The sequence below is a fragment of the Centrocercus urophasianus genome, unplaced genomic scaffold (genome assembly GCF_019232065.1).
Source record: "Centrocercus urophasianus isolate 14NV4802_14NV808 unplaced genomic scaffold, USGS_Curo_1.0 seq_12, whole genome shotgun sequence".
Taxonomy (NCBI): domain Eukaryota; kingdom Metazoa; phylum Chordata; class Aves; order Galliformes; family Phasianidae; genus Centrocercus; species Centrocercus urophasianus.
This window is the reverse complement of record NW_024884364.1, coordinates 58754167-58771313: the sequence shown is the minus strand read 5'-3', so window position 1 is coordinate 58771313 and position 17147 is coordinate 58754167. Positions and strand designations below refer to the sequence as shown.

Genomic DNA, 17147 nt, shown 5'->3' with positions numbered 1-17147 from the left:
AAAAATAAAGAGGGCAATTTAGACTGAAATTATAAAGAATTCAGAAAATAAAGTACTTTTAGTATGAGGCTCCTTTGTATAAATTGGGAAATTATAATGAATCATTCGCACACTCTTCTCAAGGTTAACTCCAGACAAAATGATGATTTTGCTGCCATTAAGTCTTCTTTCCCTCCTCCTAGCCACAAAAACCTCATCAACCTTCCCCTTTACCAAATGAAGATGAAAATCTGCCACTCTCAAAATAATACTTTCTGTCTTACTTTCCATAAAACAGGCTATCACTACAGGAGGTGTGACTTACCGGGAGCAGCCTTGGCATAAGGAGTGCTTTGTCTGCACTGGATGCAAGAAGCAGTTGTCCGGACAACGCTTTACCTCCCGGGATGAGTTTGCGTATTGCCTGAGTTGCTTCTGCAATCTCTATGCCAAAAAGTGTGCTGGATGCACAAACCCAATCAGTGGTAGGTCTCTCACGGAGAGTCACTTTATTATTGTTTTCTCCATTGAACTGCATCTAATATTAATAATGGTTCAGTAATTCATTCCGACTAGCTTGAGAGAATGGAGACACTACACAGGCCAGGAACTGTGAACTGAAATACTCATGATGCCATCCAATTGCCTTAACAAAAAGATGTGAAAGAAGTCCTTAAGCTGAAGTTTGTTCCATTTCCATTTCACCTCGCTTGTATGAAAAACAGTGGACACACAGTGACATTTCTGCATGCGGTGGAATATATCCATGTCCTGTAAATCACTTCACTTGTGCTCATGAGGGAACGCTGACCTCAGTAACAACAGTCTCTCAGCCAGCAACATTTAACCAGCTTACACCTTTCACTGCTGCATAGCATACTTCTTTCCTGATTTTTCAGGACAGCAACTGAGAATCTCAATGCTTTTACATACTGCTTTCCACTATAACAGTACTCTAAAGCCGTAAGCAGTCATTCTTTACATTTGAAACACTTAAAATCACCTACTCAAAATCACCTAATCAGCATTTAACACCAAGATTGCATATCTATGTTGATTCTGAACCATTCTCTCTCCTGTTACTTCTGTTCTGCCCCACACTAACGTATGCCTGCTTGTATATCTCCTGGAAATGTCACTGCATAACACCTTTCTTATTATTACCCATTCACAAGAGGACTGATATTCAAGAGAAATGTCTTTCTTTCACATGCTGTTTTCTTTTTCCCCAAAATTGTTGCTACTAAATGCAAAGCAAAAAACCCTCTCATTAAGTGATATGTTCTATGAAATCCTTTTACTGACTTTCAGCTAGTCAATTCTAATTCATCATGCTCAAATTGCTTATAATTTCTATAGTTAAATAATTACCACTATAAGAGAAAATTGCCCCTCTTCTCTTTTATTCTGTAAAATTCCTATATCCCGTATGATAACCTCCACAGCCTCACACTTCTGAATTATTTTTGATAACCTACTTTTCTTGAAGCACTCCTCCTTGAAATCTATGAATCAAGTCATTACACAATCTGCCCAGACTTCATTTCTAATGATCTCAATGCATTTTTACAAAACAAAATTAACTTACTCTGACACCACAAATATTCTGTAAATGACCACCATTCTCCTGTAGTTCAGAGGCAATCGCTTTCCTTTTCTTTGGCTGCAAGCTAAGAGCTGAGCCATCTCTACATTTAAAGCTTATTTCTGCCACAACCCAAAGTACTAACAACCCAGTTCACCAACTCAGCTAAAAGCAGCAGAACTACTTAATGATGAAAATCCTACTCATTCAAGAATAAGGTGGCAATATTCACACAGCAACAAACAGAATAGATTTGATACAACAATATTTTTTCACTACTCTGTCAGATGTCTGTAACCATCCAGAAGTAGAATCTGAAGGAGCATCATGTAATGGCTCTTCTCTTCTGGTAACAGAACTTCTTCTGTTTTTGAACAGGTCTGGGAGGAACCAAGTACATCTCATTTGAAGAGCGGCAGTGGCACAATGATTGCTTTAATTGCAAGAAGTGTTCTCTCTCATTAGTAGGTCGTGGCTTCCTTACAGAAAGGGATGACATCCTCTGCCCTGAATGTGGGAAGGATATCTAAAGCTCAAAACAAGAAACAGGGAAGAGAGGAAGAATGCTGTGCTTGCAATTCATAGTCCGAAACACACAAAACTAGCTTTGCCCTTTTGTGTTTTGCTGTACTATTAACATCACTTAACCTTCTTATGAATTTCAAACTCTACAAGTATAGAAGGAAAACAACTTTGGAAACTCTAGTAGCAGGATGGTGTTTAAGATTTCTATAGCTAACCAAAACTAACGCAAAAGCTGAGCTGTAAAGCCATTTGGGTGTCACTGACATAATACACTTTTTTTTCCTCCACTAAATATTCCAGATTAAGCATTTGATTTAAGTTATGAGCAAGTGATACAGTTCAAGGATTACAGTGGCCACAGGCAATAAATTCACAGATGGATATTCAGGGTGAAGCCCCTAGCCTATTGAAATCAGTGGCAAACAGCATTCAACTTCAATAAGGCTGTGGTCTCACCTCAGTGTTCTTGAGCTATGTGACTAGTGTGTGCTGTCAAGTATGTAGAAAGACTACAGACATAGAGGGTGTTTTTTTAAAGTACAAGGCTTTGTGCAATGTTAAAGAGAATGATAAAACAGTTGAAGTGGGAGTGCTTCATAACAGATATGTATTTTATTGCATGACTAGCTGATCATTGTGTGAAGTACAGTTCTGATCGACAGTGTCAGTATTACATTTAGTCAACATTACACTGCACATTGTATTTTTAAAAATAAAAGTCAAAAGTTAAAACAAAACTGTTACCGTGGTTTAACTGCATTTACATACTGGATATTTACAAATAGAATGCTTTCACAGTCTTACAAAACACAATGTAAGAGCCACACATACACAAACTTCTTTTGCACACTCAACTTGCTAGGAAATTGTGGTGCTAAACAATCCTCACACAGGCCTTGCTGATACATCAGTCTTCTACTAATTGCAGTCACTGGGAGAGTTATTAGCAGAACTAAACTATGTGAACATATTGATTTGAGTGCAGCTGATTAAAGCATGTTCATAGGCTTTAAATTCAAAACCAAAATACTCTTTTCAGCAACCAAGGTTAAAACAATTAAAACAACATTTATCTTTATGAAAGTCACAAGTTTAACTTCTACTTTAGGGTATGTTTTAATTTTATTATTGTACAGCAATACGTAAAATCATTTGCTGTAGCATCATCTCTGCTATGTATCTGCTACAAAGGCAATAAAATTAAGAGGAAAACAGTTGTTGGATGATAACCATCTTCCCAAAGCACACTTCAAGGAACATGGTCAAATTCTGCAAAGCACAAGCCCAGTACACCTTTCGCATGGAATTTATTTCACAGAAGAGGAGGAAAGTAACACCATTCTTCCAACAGGAATCTTTCTTTCCTATGAGGGTGGTGAGGCACTGAGCAGATTGCCCAGAGAAGCTTTGTTGGAGGTGGATGGATGAGGCCAGGATGGACATGGCCACAGGTAACCTATCCAGTGGAAGATGTCCCTCTCCACAGCAGGGGGTTGAAATTGTATGGTCTTTAAGGGTCCTTCCAACACAAATCATTCTGTGATTCCGTGATCTTCACACATGGAAAGCAGAATTAGGCCTGCACTTACTCTGTACCTAACTGTGCAAGGTAATTTTGCTTCTAATTCTTGCTGCCACTCTTGAATTTGATGTTTTTTTTTCTTTTTCTTAGTACCAAGCATCAAGCAGTCACAGGCCATTCCTCTGTCAGTATTTCAATAAGATAAATAGATGTTTTGGATCAGATTAGTATAGTTTGAAGAACTATTAGTATAGTTTGAAGAACTTTGCTATCTGACATTTTTGAAGGGCATATCCTGCTAATCCAATCTCATTAAATAATGACTAAAATCTGTCCTTCTGTCATTTCATTCTACAATTAAAGTTGCAGTAAAGAAGAGCCAGAAAAATCCTTTTCATATCCATACCTTCCGAAGCACAAGACCACCTACCTCAATTACTCTCCTCTGGGGTCCTGACAATCCCCAGCACACTGCAACTCTGCTCTAGTACTTTGCTAAGAGAAGGACTGCTATCATCCAGGGAAGTAGTGTAGTACAGTAAGAAAAGCATGGCTTGCACCCTGCCTCCCAGACTACAGAAATTAGAATGATCCTGGCTTTAAGGAAAGGTAGGTGAAACACGGCAAGACTGGGAAGCATTTTAGCTTTACCCATGACTATGACCATGCACTAACAGCATCAGGATAGCATTCCAGTAGTTCTGCAAATCACACACTAACACACACACACATACACTCTTCTACCAACTGGAACTACGACAAAATATAACCTAGATTCCAACTAAGAAGCCACCCACAAAACAGAATTCCCTTCAGCTACATTAGTGCAAGGATCAGCACTTCACATGATACCAACTGCTGCTAAAATTCCAACAAAGCCTTCTACAAGCTACTGTGAGCTTCAAATTCTATTCACTTGAAGTCCACTGAAATATAATTGTATAAAATGAAGTGGCCTAATTGCTTCATAAAAACAAGTCAGAACTGCTTAGTTTGCTTTTAATTGAATTTATTTAAATAGGATAAGGCTACTTAAAAGACAACTCTTTACATACAAAATGTGTATTACGTTAAAGTTTGCTGTACTCAAGTACAAAAAAAATGCACAAGTGTTTAGTAAAAGGGAAACAGCACACAATTTCAAAATACACACATTCTTACCATTTTACAGCATTCAAGAAGTGCCTTTTATGTTGTAACTGAATGGAGAACTGTCAGTAATGAATTAAGCTACAGTTTTTGGTTTTAACACTAACCAATCTAAAAAAATGTAAACAAGTTCTCAGGTCACTACTGACAGCATCTTTTAGTGAGTTAAGAGGATTCAGAAGTGGATTTTTTGTTTTACTAAATCTGGAAGGATTACTGTTATTTACTGTCCACATCTAAAATGGATCTAGATGGGCTTCGCCCTGAGCCACAGAGATTTAATAAAAAAGTTGCATCAACTTGATTCCTGCCTTACGAGAGCACTACCAATTGATCCAGATGTAATCTCAAGTTTCATAGAAAACCAGTATCCACCTTAAACAACCACAGGAAAGAAAAGGAATAAAAGAATTAGGGAGAAAAATGTGCACCTACATATACTAATGCTCTCAAGGTACTTCTTTGTCTTCCTGACCCAATCCCTCTCCAACTGTTACTAAGTTGAGAAAGCACTAGTATGCATTCCATAAGTTTTCCCCATATTTTACCAACATGACTGTATCCAGGAAAACAAGCAAATTTGCTTTATCGGCACATTTTTACACTTCCACATGTGTAAAATATGCCTTTGTGTATAAGATAACATGGCACTAATTCACTCGCTACTTCCTCTCAAAGATTCCTATCAGACAATTTAATATCATATTACCATCTGTGCATTTATTTCATAAGTCAGTAAGAGAAACTTCAATTTGAAGTAATGCTGTTAAATAGTTCATCTCTTATTACCAACCTAACTTGCACTACACTCATATTCTATTCAACAAAAAGGAAAGTTGTTTCAAACTATCTTACTAGCAGAACATTTAGTTTTCTCATCTAAATGAAATATCTTTTTTGTAATCAAGAACACTCATGGGATCCCTTGAATCTCAATAACTGTTTTAACTACTTACCCAGAACTGGAACAAAAAGTGAACCTTACTGAAAACAAAATAAAACAAGAAAGAGTATTTATGTGTGTGACCTGTAGGGATGTGCAGGAGATGAACTATAATAATCTTGAAAAACAAAAGTGGAGGGTTTAGTATATCGTAATATCACTATCTTTTAAAGAGGGAATAAATTACTTGGTTTAAAATAGCAGACGCTCTTAAGGTGACTGGTGATAATGACTTCAGATTTACAAGAGGGAACTTTTAAATTTGTTAAAACTTCACAGCAATCTGAATCCCTGCAAGGTTTAAAAAGAAGTGTACCTAAATTGCTGAAATATGACTTATCTGTTTGAAAATATGGGAGTAACATTTATGTTTTGAGCACCACTAGCTGATTCATGGCCATGTAACATGCTGGATTTTCTTTTTTGCTTCTGTAGGCTTTAGGTCATTCTGCAAAAGAAGAAAGTACACAAGTATTCTTAGATGTCTTTACACAAGTATTCTTAGATGTACTGCACTAAGTAAACATTAGTAATTAATTTGCAACGTTCAAAATTAGCACTAATTATTAACATACTCAGATACAGGCTACTTCAGCAGCTTTCTACTGCCATCTTGTGGAGAAAGTTAATATCACAGTACCTCCAGAGGAGACGAGTTTAACTACATGCAGTTTAACTACATGCAGATCAAGCACACCTTCTGCTTTTCCTTAATCCTTAAATTAATTATGCATAAATACCTCGTTTGGAAAATTATGCATTTTACTAACAGGTACAAAGTAGAGGTTTAAAACATACATCTGAAGTTATTTCAAATTGTCATCTTAAAACACATTAGAAAATATAAGGGGAAATAAATCAACACAGAACTAGAAAATCAGCTCACTTCTGTCAAATAGTAAACATCAGGAAAAGAAGTATGTTTTCCTTTGTAATAATCTGTCTAAGAGCATGAAGTAATTGCTAAAGCCTGAGATGAATTCATCTTTCCAGGGCCCCTCCCAGAAAAATCTCCAAGTTTTCTACTTTGAAGTTAATGTTAAGTGTGAAGCAAATACCCTTCGCCATCTAAAAGAAGAAAGAAGTCTGAGAAATTACAGTTTTAATAGTTCTAACAAGAAGAGAAAAGAGATTTATTCAGAACATCCTGAAACACACTAGTTTTGACATGATCCATAGATCTCTCTTCTCCTTAAGAGTTGACAGCTATGAGTCTCAAAACCTGAGAGGTTGTAGATAATCAGAACTCAAAAATCAGAAGGATATCTCCATACTATTCTGCATGAGAACTTCAGTTTTTCTTGGCAGAATAAATAACAATTGAAAAAAAAAAAAAGAAATCATTTCATTGAAAAAGCAATCTTCATTATACTAAAAATATGGCACGTTTTGCACTCTGCAACCACTGGCCAAACATTTTGATTCCCTTCCTGCATTACCTCCTACTTAATATCACATTCTACCATAAAGTAGAATCAATTTGACACATTTGCCTATCTTCAAACACCTTTGACTGAGAAGGCTTGACCAAAGGATGTAACAGAACTTTACTGAACTTGAACAGGCTAAGAAAGGTACGTATCAGAGGGCTGGTGATGTTGGTAGTAGGAAACAAGCCCCTCCAGCATAAAGCTGATTAAGGCCACAGTCATTATTCTTGTAAAAGGTGTTAAAGCTGTCTTTCAGAATAGAATCATTGAATCATCAAGGTTGGAAAAGACCTTCAAGATCATCCAATCCAACTGTCCACCTATCATCAATAGTCCCCACTATATCATGTCCCTTAGTACAACATCTAAACATTTCTTGGTCTCCCGTGATCCTCCCCTTCTCCAGACCAAACAATCCCAGTTCCCTCAGCCACTACTCATAAGGCCTGTGCTCCACACCTCTCACAGCTTTGCTGCTCTTCTCTGGACACACTCCAGAGTCTTGAGTTTCTCTTGTAGTGAGGGGTCCAAAAACTAAACACAGTACTGGAGGTGCAGCCTCACCAGGGCTGAGTACAGAGGGATGATCACTTCCCTGTTCCTGCTGGCAAAACTAATTCTGATACAAGCCAGAATGCCTTTGGCCTTCCTACCACACTACTGGTTCATGTTAAGCCAAGCACTGACCAATATCCTGAGGTCCATTTCCAATACACAGTCATCCAGCCACTCTGCCCCAAGCCTGCAGTGTTGCCTGGGGTTGTTGTGGCCAAAGCACAGGAGATAGCAGTGTGTTTACGTACTGATGTTTAACAGAAGACTGATGGAACCTATCAAATTATGTAGCAAATATACTTCTTGCATTCCTCATATAAGAATTTAAACAGATGAACAGAAACCTTTGTACAAGGCAATAACTGCACACTGTATTTCTAAAGCTCCCCCTGCAGCTCAGTTGAGATCAGATATCTATTTTCTCCCTTGAAGCTTGGACTTATTCCAAGTATTCCTTCTTTCAGTAAAAATATGAAAAACCCCTTGCATTAATTTGTTTGCATCATGAAGTGACACAACACAAACAGAAGACTCATCCCTACCTTGCAGCACATCTCAAAGGGGTGCTGTGCTATGTTATTTTGCACTGCTCCTTGCTCACCAACAGGTTCTTAGACTGATAACAGTTACACCAAAATTCAAGACTACTGCTGCATCTCCCTGCTCAACTTACAGCCATATTCAGTATGCCAATCCTTACATTTTCAAAAGTATGCCCTTCTGAAGTCACATACCCTTCCCTTGTTCTCCTTTCATCTCTTCAGCTTATTAGCCTCACTCTGCTCCACCCATAGTACAGGACTCTTTTCTACTTCAAACTTCTTTGCAGCTAAATCTAACACGCAGAATCAAGGTAACTTTTACCTTTATGATGAACAGCTCAGTCTCTTACTCCAGAACAGCAGCCTTTTCTTCAAGACATCAACATGTCTTATAGGAAACCAGGTACCCAATTAAGATCACCAAGGCTCGAACACTCAACTTTTGACTTCTCATTCAACTAACACGGTATGTTGTTCTCATCCCACAATCTAGGCAACTCTCCAGATCTTCTTGTCTAATTCCTGCCTCTCACTTGCCAATTCCTATGTGAGATTTAAAACAGATGGCTTTCTTCCTTCAAGGATACATTCTACAGCTTACAGCATCTCACTTCAGTCCCTGCAACATCTCCTCCTCCACTTTGACAAATTAAAGCTTGTCCTACTCAGTCATTCAAGTGTGATTTTTACAAATGTTATCGTTACACTTTTTTCTTCCCGACCACAAAAACCAGACCAGCACGATCATGCTGTTCTGTAATACTTACAATATGATTATCTTGTTTGCTTTGTTTGATTCTGTCATCAGCAATACCTTACATATTACCTATTAATTTTACAAAGACATGCGTGCTTTCTACAGAGCTGACTTTAATACAGAATCTTCCCATGAACAAGAGCTCCATTTCCTTTCCTTCTCTCTCTCCCAAACCAGCAACTCCTTCACCTGTTTGTAAATATTCTGCTATTACACAAAATAACCCTGGAAGCTTTTGCAAGGGGCCACCTTTGGCCCCTTCAAGTTTCGATAAACTGTGAAACAAAACACTGACCATACATACCGGCAAATCAGATTCATCCCTTGGAACAGATCTCTTTAACTTCACAACAGTAGTTCCTGCTACTGGAGATAAAGGGTGTGTCTTCAGACTAACCAATACACTGCTATTAGTCTTTGAAATACTGTTCTGCTTTGCCTCATTATTCCTCACTTCCAGCTTAGCGTCCTCTGATAAACTGGAGGCTGAAATGTATGTGGAGGCATTTGAAGGAGCCGATAATCTCCTCACAGTATTAGTGATGCTTCCAGCTGGGGGAGGCTTTAGGCGATCAGTAGCTCCGTTCTCTGTCTTCTTCACCTTTATGCTTGTGCTCGTTGAACTGCCATCAAAAACAATTAATGGCCGTTTCCTTAATCCTTCCACCGCTGTAACACTGAAAATGCAAATTGTAGAACTGTCAGAAACACAAGTCAGATGTTTTAAAAGTAGCAGACCCAAGACACGAGGAGTAAAAACAAAAGCATCTTACCTAATACAATAAATAATAACGCATCCCAAAATAATGATCTTAAACTCTTAGCTGCTCCAAATTCAAGGCCAGGTGGGATGGGGCCCTGGGTAGCCTGGTTGTATGGGAACTGCTGAATCATGGTCTGAACCTCTGATTGATCACCTGAGGCAAGCACTGAGTCAGCTATGGGAGCACAGGTAAGGCAATTCACCTGTGCTGCCAGAAGGGGTGGAGCCTGGCTCCATTTCTCCTAGACCCATGTAAGAGCTGACTACCAGAAGGAAAGGATCTCTTCTGGACTTTCATAGTGAGCCCAGGATATGGGTAAGCATTCTATCTATTCTCTTTTGGTATAACAACTGCTTAGCCAAACACTCTCTGGTATGTTTCACAATTATAACATCCATACATTCATTGATTATAAACTGGTCTAGTATTTAATGTAGAGGTTGGTGGCCCTGCATGTAGCAGGGGGGTTGGAGCTTGATGATCCTTGAGGTCCCTTCTAAGCCACTCTATGAAATTTTAGCAATAGGAATTGCTTCTAAAATAGAAGGGAATGGTGTGGGAGGAGGATAAAACAGAAAGAAAGTCAAAGAGGGTTGTGTGAGTAGCTTCCTAGGTAGACAACTACAGTAGTACACTCTAAGAGTGCACCCCTATCCCACTGTAGCTATTCCAGAATAACAAGAGAAAATCTGTGTTAAGTAATATCTCAAAAGGTATTTGAGAAAGTGTGAGCCAAGAACAACAAGAACAGGGTCTAATATTCTGATGTTTATAAATCTTCCTGATTCCTCAATTGTTCAACACCACAGTGTTAAGACAGACAAAAACAATAAACAAGTATGAGATAAGGAACAAAATCATTAATTAAAAAAGCATACATCTTTTTGGAATAAACTGTTGAGCAGGATTCCTAAGCTAACTTACCACCTCTCAAATAATTTGTGTCTTTAGGCCTATATCTAGTCAGGGCTGGCCAGTTTTTTAAAAACTAATTAGAGAAAGAAAAAGAAATACTATCAAACTAACATCAAAACAGTAGTTAGTATCAGAAAACATCCTGACTGGCAAAAAGAAAAAAAAATAGCAACCCACAATTCTATCACATGTACTCTACATAAATTTAGAGATTAAAAAATGCATTGCTTTAGAACAGCAAAGATAAACTGCATATCTAACAAATTTAAAAAACCACTACTGAGTTATGATATTCCTATTTAGAAACTTCAGTTTTCAGTATGCACTTAGTGTTCAGACATCTCACACTAAACAGAAGAATAAAACTTGGACTACAGCATTTTCAACAATGGAATACATTCAGTAGTTTGTACCTTTGATAGTATCAACATTAGGTATCTCAACAGACTTTAAAAGAAGCCACACGTAGAGACTTGTTTGATTTGAAACACTGGATCAGTAGGTGCATATAAATGTCACATCAAAATAAGAAATTACAAATATCTTGTACAGTTTGTCACAATCTGCAGCCTCTTAAAAGAAAGAAAGGAGTAACAGTTCAGAGTCTCAAAGCCCAAATCCTCAGATTTGCTTCTACATTGTCTTCACAATGATACACATCACACAATCCTCCTCTTTTCTATTCATCAGGTTCCCAGAACTTGAGACAAAGAGAGACCTTAATTTCATTTGGTACATTTGTTAAGAGATCAGACAATACTTTGCTAGATGTGCTATCCAGGCTAAATGTGGTTTCTAGGACAGCTTCTAAAGAACGTGATTAGTTTCCAAGGCCAGGAGCATTAACTACCCATGGATAAGGTTTCACTGAAACAGCAGCAGTAGTTAACTCATCTGTTAAATTAAGGAGCGTGATTTCACTCAAGAAGTCTAAAAAGCCAATACGTACTTTAAAAACGTTTTGCTCACTTTGGCTTTATCCAAAAATTTGCTACAAACTATGCGAAATAAGGTATGTTACACCTTTTTCAGTCACCTTTCTTCAGTCAACTTAAAAGCATCCTCCCCACTGAGTTTTTTGTCTTTTTTTTTTGTTATTTAAGTTTGAAGACTAATAAATCGGGAACTAACTGCAATTCTAGCAGGATTGTTATTGTTCCTAAACTGAATTTTACAATTGTAGAATTTGTACAGATAACCACATGCTGCAATACTGAAAACATTCCCAGAGAAATGCTTTAGACAAATTCTAAAACAGAAATGAACACTGTACCATCAAGAACTGTCACATCTAATTTTGAGATGTGTGGCTCATGGAAAAGACACAGAACCTCAGGTGTGACATTCATTTCTATACATGAAGTACAGGAAGCTTAAAAGCCTCAGAGCAGGACTCATACTAGCCCTCACTCTTCAGAGGAAGGATACTGAATTTAGCTAACAGCTGAAAAGAATCATTCTAAGATCCTGTCCTCTTCTGCAAGACATTCTGTGAAACCTCAATTTTAACGTACATCTACATTCTGGAGAAGTGCTCTAAACACTCTGCAAGCCAGGCTGAATGGTGAGCATGCCCTAAACCTGCTGTTTGTTACCTAGTTCATGTTAAAGAACACCAGCTTCACTACAGGAAGCAAAAACTCCTCTGCATGAGCAATCTGAGCTTCACATGATTACTCAGCTCACTCGCATAATCAAGATGAGCAACTCCTGCCTGTGAGGAGAATTTAATAAAAAACGCTTCTATTATTGTCTAACCCAGTCTGGTACTTAAGGCAGTACCCTAAAATCAATGAGAAGTGTAGGTTTAACTCCCAAGTTTACCCCATGTATTATCCTAAGTTAACAAAACAGGCAGGTGATCACCTCTTCCACTGATGTTTTTAGGACTGGTCCTAAGTGCCACGTTATACACTGAACTCAGTATTTGCATTTCATTAGCAGTTCTCAGAGGATGCCAAAGTGGCCTTTACACTATTAAGAAAGAATAATGAGCCAAAGGCCTGAGCATGTATGGAAACAGGGCTCCCACAGACTGAGAGTTTGTGGGTGAGATTCTTCAGACTCCGTTATGCTTCAGGAACTACATCTACATCATGAGATTCAGGCCATTCTCTTCCTTCCAGCAATCAAGATGATCACACAGGCTTTTCTACAAAATTAACTGTCCCTGAACACTCAAAAGCTTTCTGAGATGTTTTAAGTTGGAGAAAATGCACTCGTTCTTATTCAGTATGACTGCCTGCGCATTCAGCAATAAGACATACAAGCTATGATCTCATATCTGATTATGCTATTGAGGTATAACATGATACTGCAGCTCAGCTGATAAACAAAAAAATCTTTTAGGATGTGTCATCACCATCAGTCTAAATAAATGCAATGCAGTATTAAGTTTCAGTTAAAATTATTAGTGTTTTGGCCTCCCATCCACTGCAACTAGAGATATACAACCACACACACACTAAACTCTGCTGATCAAATCCCCAAGCCCCATATTAATCCTAGCACACTATGAAAAGTAGTACTTTCCACAGAGGAATGCAACAGAAAGCTCCTGTTATTTAGTCAGCTTGTCTGAGTTTCAAACTGAGCTAACAGCACATTTACTTAGTATCTTTGACTAGCACTTAACTTACAGCCTCGGAATATCTAGGGAATTTGTTTTGTATTTAAAAACAAGAATGCCAAGGTCTACTTGGCACATCATATCAATTCTCTTTAAGCTATGAACACAGCTATAAGAAAAAGCCTATCTTATGTCTTGTAGCATCCAAAAAGACGACTGGATTTCCTTGATTCCTGCTACGTATACAGCAGAACCAAAGCTTTCTCTGTGCAGCTTTTATTTACCCAAAGTGCTGAAATTCTGTTTCCAGTTCTCTGAAGTTAGTAATGCTAGCAGTAAGATCTGCTTAACTACTTAAGGTAGTGCTTTGCCAATATACTTTCAAGTAAGACATAATACAAGCAAAAGTAGCAACTGCCAGAAGATGTTAATGTCTAACATCACAGTAAAAGACGAAGCTTGGAAATCCAGGTGTTAAATACTAATGGCCATTAGTAAAGAAAAGGGGATCAACAGATTAAACACAGCTAATTTCACAGATTATTTTCCCAGAAAATACTAAATTAGTTTTAGTGCACTGAAATAACAGTTCCTAAACTTACTCTACATAAGACATGAGGAAGAAGCCATTGCTCCCGTCTAAAAATAATCACGGCCTCCTTCTCTCAAAAACATCCAGGCTGCTATTTTTACTGCTTTGATAAAAAATTCTTTTCCACCTATTTTAGCACAACAATGGTGTCTCGTTATTTGAAATGTCACTTCATGCTTTTATCTTCAAGTCACACAAGCTACAAACAGAACTTTTATGCACATGAAGGAAAAAAAAAAAGGAAAAAATACCAAAAGACAATTTAGTACCCTAGCCATTGCTTTAAGAAAAAATATTCACTTGCCAGAATTTATCTAGCTCTTCCTTCTTAGAAACTTCAGTAAGGATAAAGCAGACTCGTGCATTTAACAAGCTATAATACTATATAAATGTATTAGAAGAATTTACATCCACCTTTCCTTTAGCATTTGTTGACAGAATTAAATCAAACTCCCACCCATACATATCGCATCAAAGCAAAAGGCTGTGGGGAGAAAAAAAATCAGTTATACATCTGAGAAGATTTTGCTTTCTGATCAGATATAAAAAATGGTTTTACATGTAAGGCAGAATGGTTCTTTCAGGAAGATCATGCTCATTTTGAACTGGACACACAAAACTGCTGCAGCATACCTTCCTGATTCAGCAGACCAATTCTGTTCAGTGAGCAGTCAAAGTTAAATATGTTTCTGGCATATTTGTGTTAAACACCATTCACCTTAAAAGGTGGAGCAAATAATGTATTTTTTTCTTTATTTTTCTGCTCTTTAGAAAGTATTTTGAAACGTACCCAGAAAAAGCAAGTTAACTAGTTATCATAAACAACATTCAGATGACACAAAACAATCTTTCCCTTTTCCCCAGTATCACAGTAGCAGAATCTAACATTTCTGACACAGAAGATCTAACAGCATTCTTTATAAACTCTAACAACATTCAAAACCTGTACAAGTGGTAATCATCAGACTGATAAAAAGCAAATTAAATGCATTTCTTCAAATTCTCCAACTTAACCCACTGTATGTTAAATTACCTTTTATTCTCACTTTTTGACTCATTTTGCTGTCTTTTCTTTTCCATCATTTTCCCCCATCTACTTTTTGGTAAGTCACGCTGAGGCAGGGGAATGGCATGTTGAATATAGAGATCTGTAAGCCCATCTTTGTCCATCTTTACATCATTTTTGATCAATATATTCTTCTGTGGGGAGCAGAACAAAAAACAACTGTTGTTATGACAAATTCAAAGCACTAGCAGTATAATGGCAAAATGTCATAATTCAGAAGTCATTCTGAAGCAGTTTAAGACCAATACACTGGGGTCTAAGAAGTGACAGTGCTCCAGGGAGGAACTATGTGGGAGGCCATAAACTGCACTGGGCCAATGACAGCCATTTCCAGACAACTCTGAAAATGATGAAAACAACCCACTGCACACCAAAGCTTCAGACAACCAGAAAAGAACACAGCACTTCTGCTCAAATACTTCTAACAAAAAGAAGCAGCCACTAGGACAGAGCACACAAAAGGAGACAGAGAAGAACACATATGAAAACACACATGAAAAGATCAGCTAACTTTCATAAAAAGAAACCCTCACATGCTAATCCCCATGTCCTGCACTTCCTACTGACTTATGGAAAGATCCAGGAGGGTCAAGTGTGATCCACAGTGGAAATAAGAAAAGTTGAGACTAGGAAAGAAGCATTTCCTAAGCCTCTGTCTAATGACCATTATCTCTTACTCCTTATGCATTTTCCACTGACCTATTATGGATCTTTTTCTCTATAGGACACAGTTTACTTAGAGCATTCCTTTCTCTCATCTTGGTTCTCCACAGTTTGGAGCCCTCTCAGAGGCATACCTAGGCACTGCACAGAGAGTCTTTTTAAGAGTGGTTCCCAGTCACATCCCCAAGAACTTCAGTTTTTCATGGAGGATTCATTTTCCTCTGCGTGCTCATCTGTCTACTCCACCACACTCACTGTGCCTTCTGCTTCCCCAGACGCTGCCACCCAGTGTGAAGAACATTCGAGCAGTATCACATGCTACTGATTGAAGTTCTGGTACACGATGTGTTGCTTTCACTACTGTCAGACAATCAGACCCAGCTGTGACCAGCGCTGGGCAGTTCAGTATCTTCCCCCGCACAGGAAATCCCCACAGACAATCATTATGTGAACTCTATAATTTTTTCCCTAGTGAATAGTTATACAAGAGAAAGTAAGCTATAGACCTAGAGTTAATAACTGAGATTTTTACACACCTGAATGTGCCACCCTGAATCCAACTACAGCACTGGAGCTCTCTTTAATATTTCCAAAAACCAGGCAACTGAAGCATAATGCAGTTCAAACTCCCAGATGGAGAGCTCTGCTTCCCCAGTTCCCTACATGTAAGGTGATAAGAGAGATTCCTAGTAACTGGCAGTTATAAGAGAAAACCAATCTTCTCTCTACTCATACAAAGGGGTGTGAAAACAAGTGTTTGGTGTCTTCTATTGAATTTATTAAAAGAAAAAAAAACACCGACTTCATCAGTAACAGGTCAAATCTCTGCTACCACTGGTTTTAATAACGTTTTATGACTTCTAATACAGGCCTAAAATCTTTACACTCCTGCGCACATAAAGTACATGTTCAAGAACCAGGAGTCAGACTCAATGATCCTGGTGGATCACTTCCAACTCAGGATATTCTATGACTCAAGAGTACACAAAAATTCAGCAAGCTCATACAGAAGCCTTAGATGACTATTGCTTCACTCACCTCAAACTTGTAGAACTCAAAATTACATCCACTGAAACTTCACATATTCAAGATAGGCTATAGTTCACTTTCAGACTCAAATTTTTCAATTAGGTACACTTAAAAATTAACTTAATTGATTACATAGGGTGCATGTACCAATTTTGAGAGAGAAAAAGCCATCTCTTCACAGGTAGTGTCACCATATGCAAGTGCTGCTTCACAGACGTATCAATTTGGATTACTGGTCTCCAGTAGCTATGATAATGTTCAAACTGAGCCTTCTGAAAACACATGGATAGCTCACAGGCTGCACACCCTTTTTTAAGCAAGTATTCATCCTACACAACAACTCTCGGGGCCGGAGGCCTCCCTCCCCCAAGGAAGAGTCAGGGCTACCTCCCTCCCACCCCGCCCCGCATTCGGGTGATACTCAGGCACACCTGCTCCAGAGTAAGCAGCAGGAACTCCTCCGAGAGCAGTTCCGGGTGCAGCAACAGCTCCGAATCCGAACGCCCCGACACACACTCCTCCTTACCACCACCCACCCGACCCCTTCCCTGAACCGCCATCT

The 17147-nt window shown here is 38.3% G+C and overlaps 2 protein-coding genes across 4 annotated transcripts in view; one reads left to right on the top strand and one right to left on the bottom strand.

Moving 5' to 3' along the window:
- FHL2 (four and a half LIM domains 2) overlaps positions 1-2826 on the top strand; it is a 26411-nt gene extending 23585 nt beyond the window's left edge. For all 3 annotated transcript variants that reach the window (XM_042809863.1, XM_042809862.1, XM_042809861.1), the window contains 2 exons: positions 278-464; positions 1943-2826. In XM_042809863.1, the coding sequence (XP_042665797.1) occupies positions 278-464; positions 1943-2094 (339 nt within the window). In that variant the 3' untranslated portion in view covers positions 2095-2826. The remainder of the gene's footprint in view (positions 1-277; positions 465-1942) is intronic.
- CUNH2orf49 (chromosome unknown C2orf49 homolog) lies at positions 2680-17147 on the bottom strand. Its single transcript, XM_042809864.1, has 4 exons — positions 17017-17147; positions 14861-15027; positions 9292-9664; positions 2680-6151 (listed from the first exon to the last, which is right to left on the bottom strand). Exons 1-4 carry the CDS (start codon positions 17143-17145, stop codon positions 6095-6097), a joined length of 726 nt encoding a protein of 241 aa, XP_042665798.1. The 5' UTR covers positions 17146-17147; the 3' UTR covers positions 2680-6094.

Excerpts from the sequence above, each read along its gene's own strand:
- CUNH2orf49 (XM_042809864.1), bottom strand. The coding sequence starts at position 17,145 with ATGGCGGTTCAGGGAAGGGGTCGGGTGGGTGGTGGTAAGGAGGAGTGT. Across the intron at positions 15,028-17,016 it reads TGCTGCTTACTCTGGAGCAG|AAGAATATATTGATCAAAAA; the intron begins GTGTGCCTGAGT and ends TGCTCCCCACAG. Across the intron at positions 9,665-14,860 it reads TCAAAAAGTGAGAATAAAAG|TGTTACAGCGGTGGAAGGAT; the intron begins GTAATTTAACAT and ends TTGCATTTTCAG.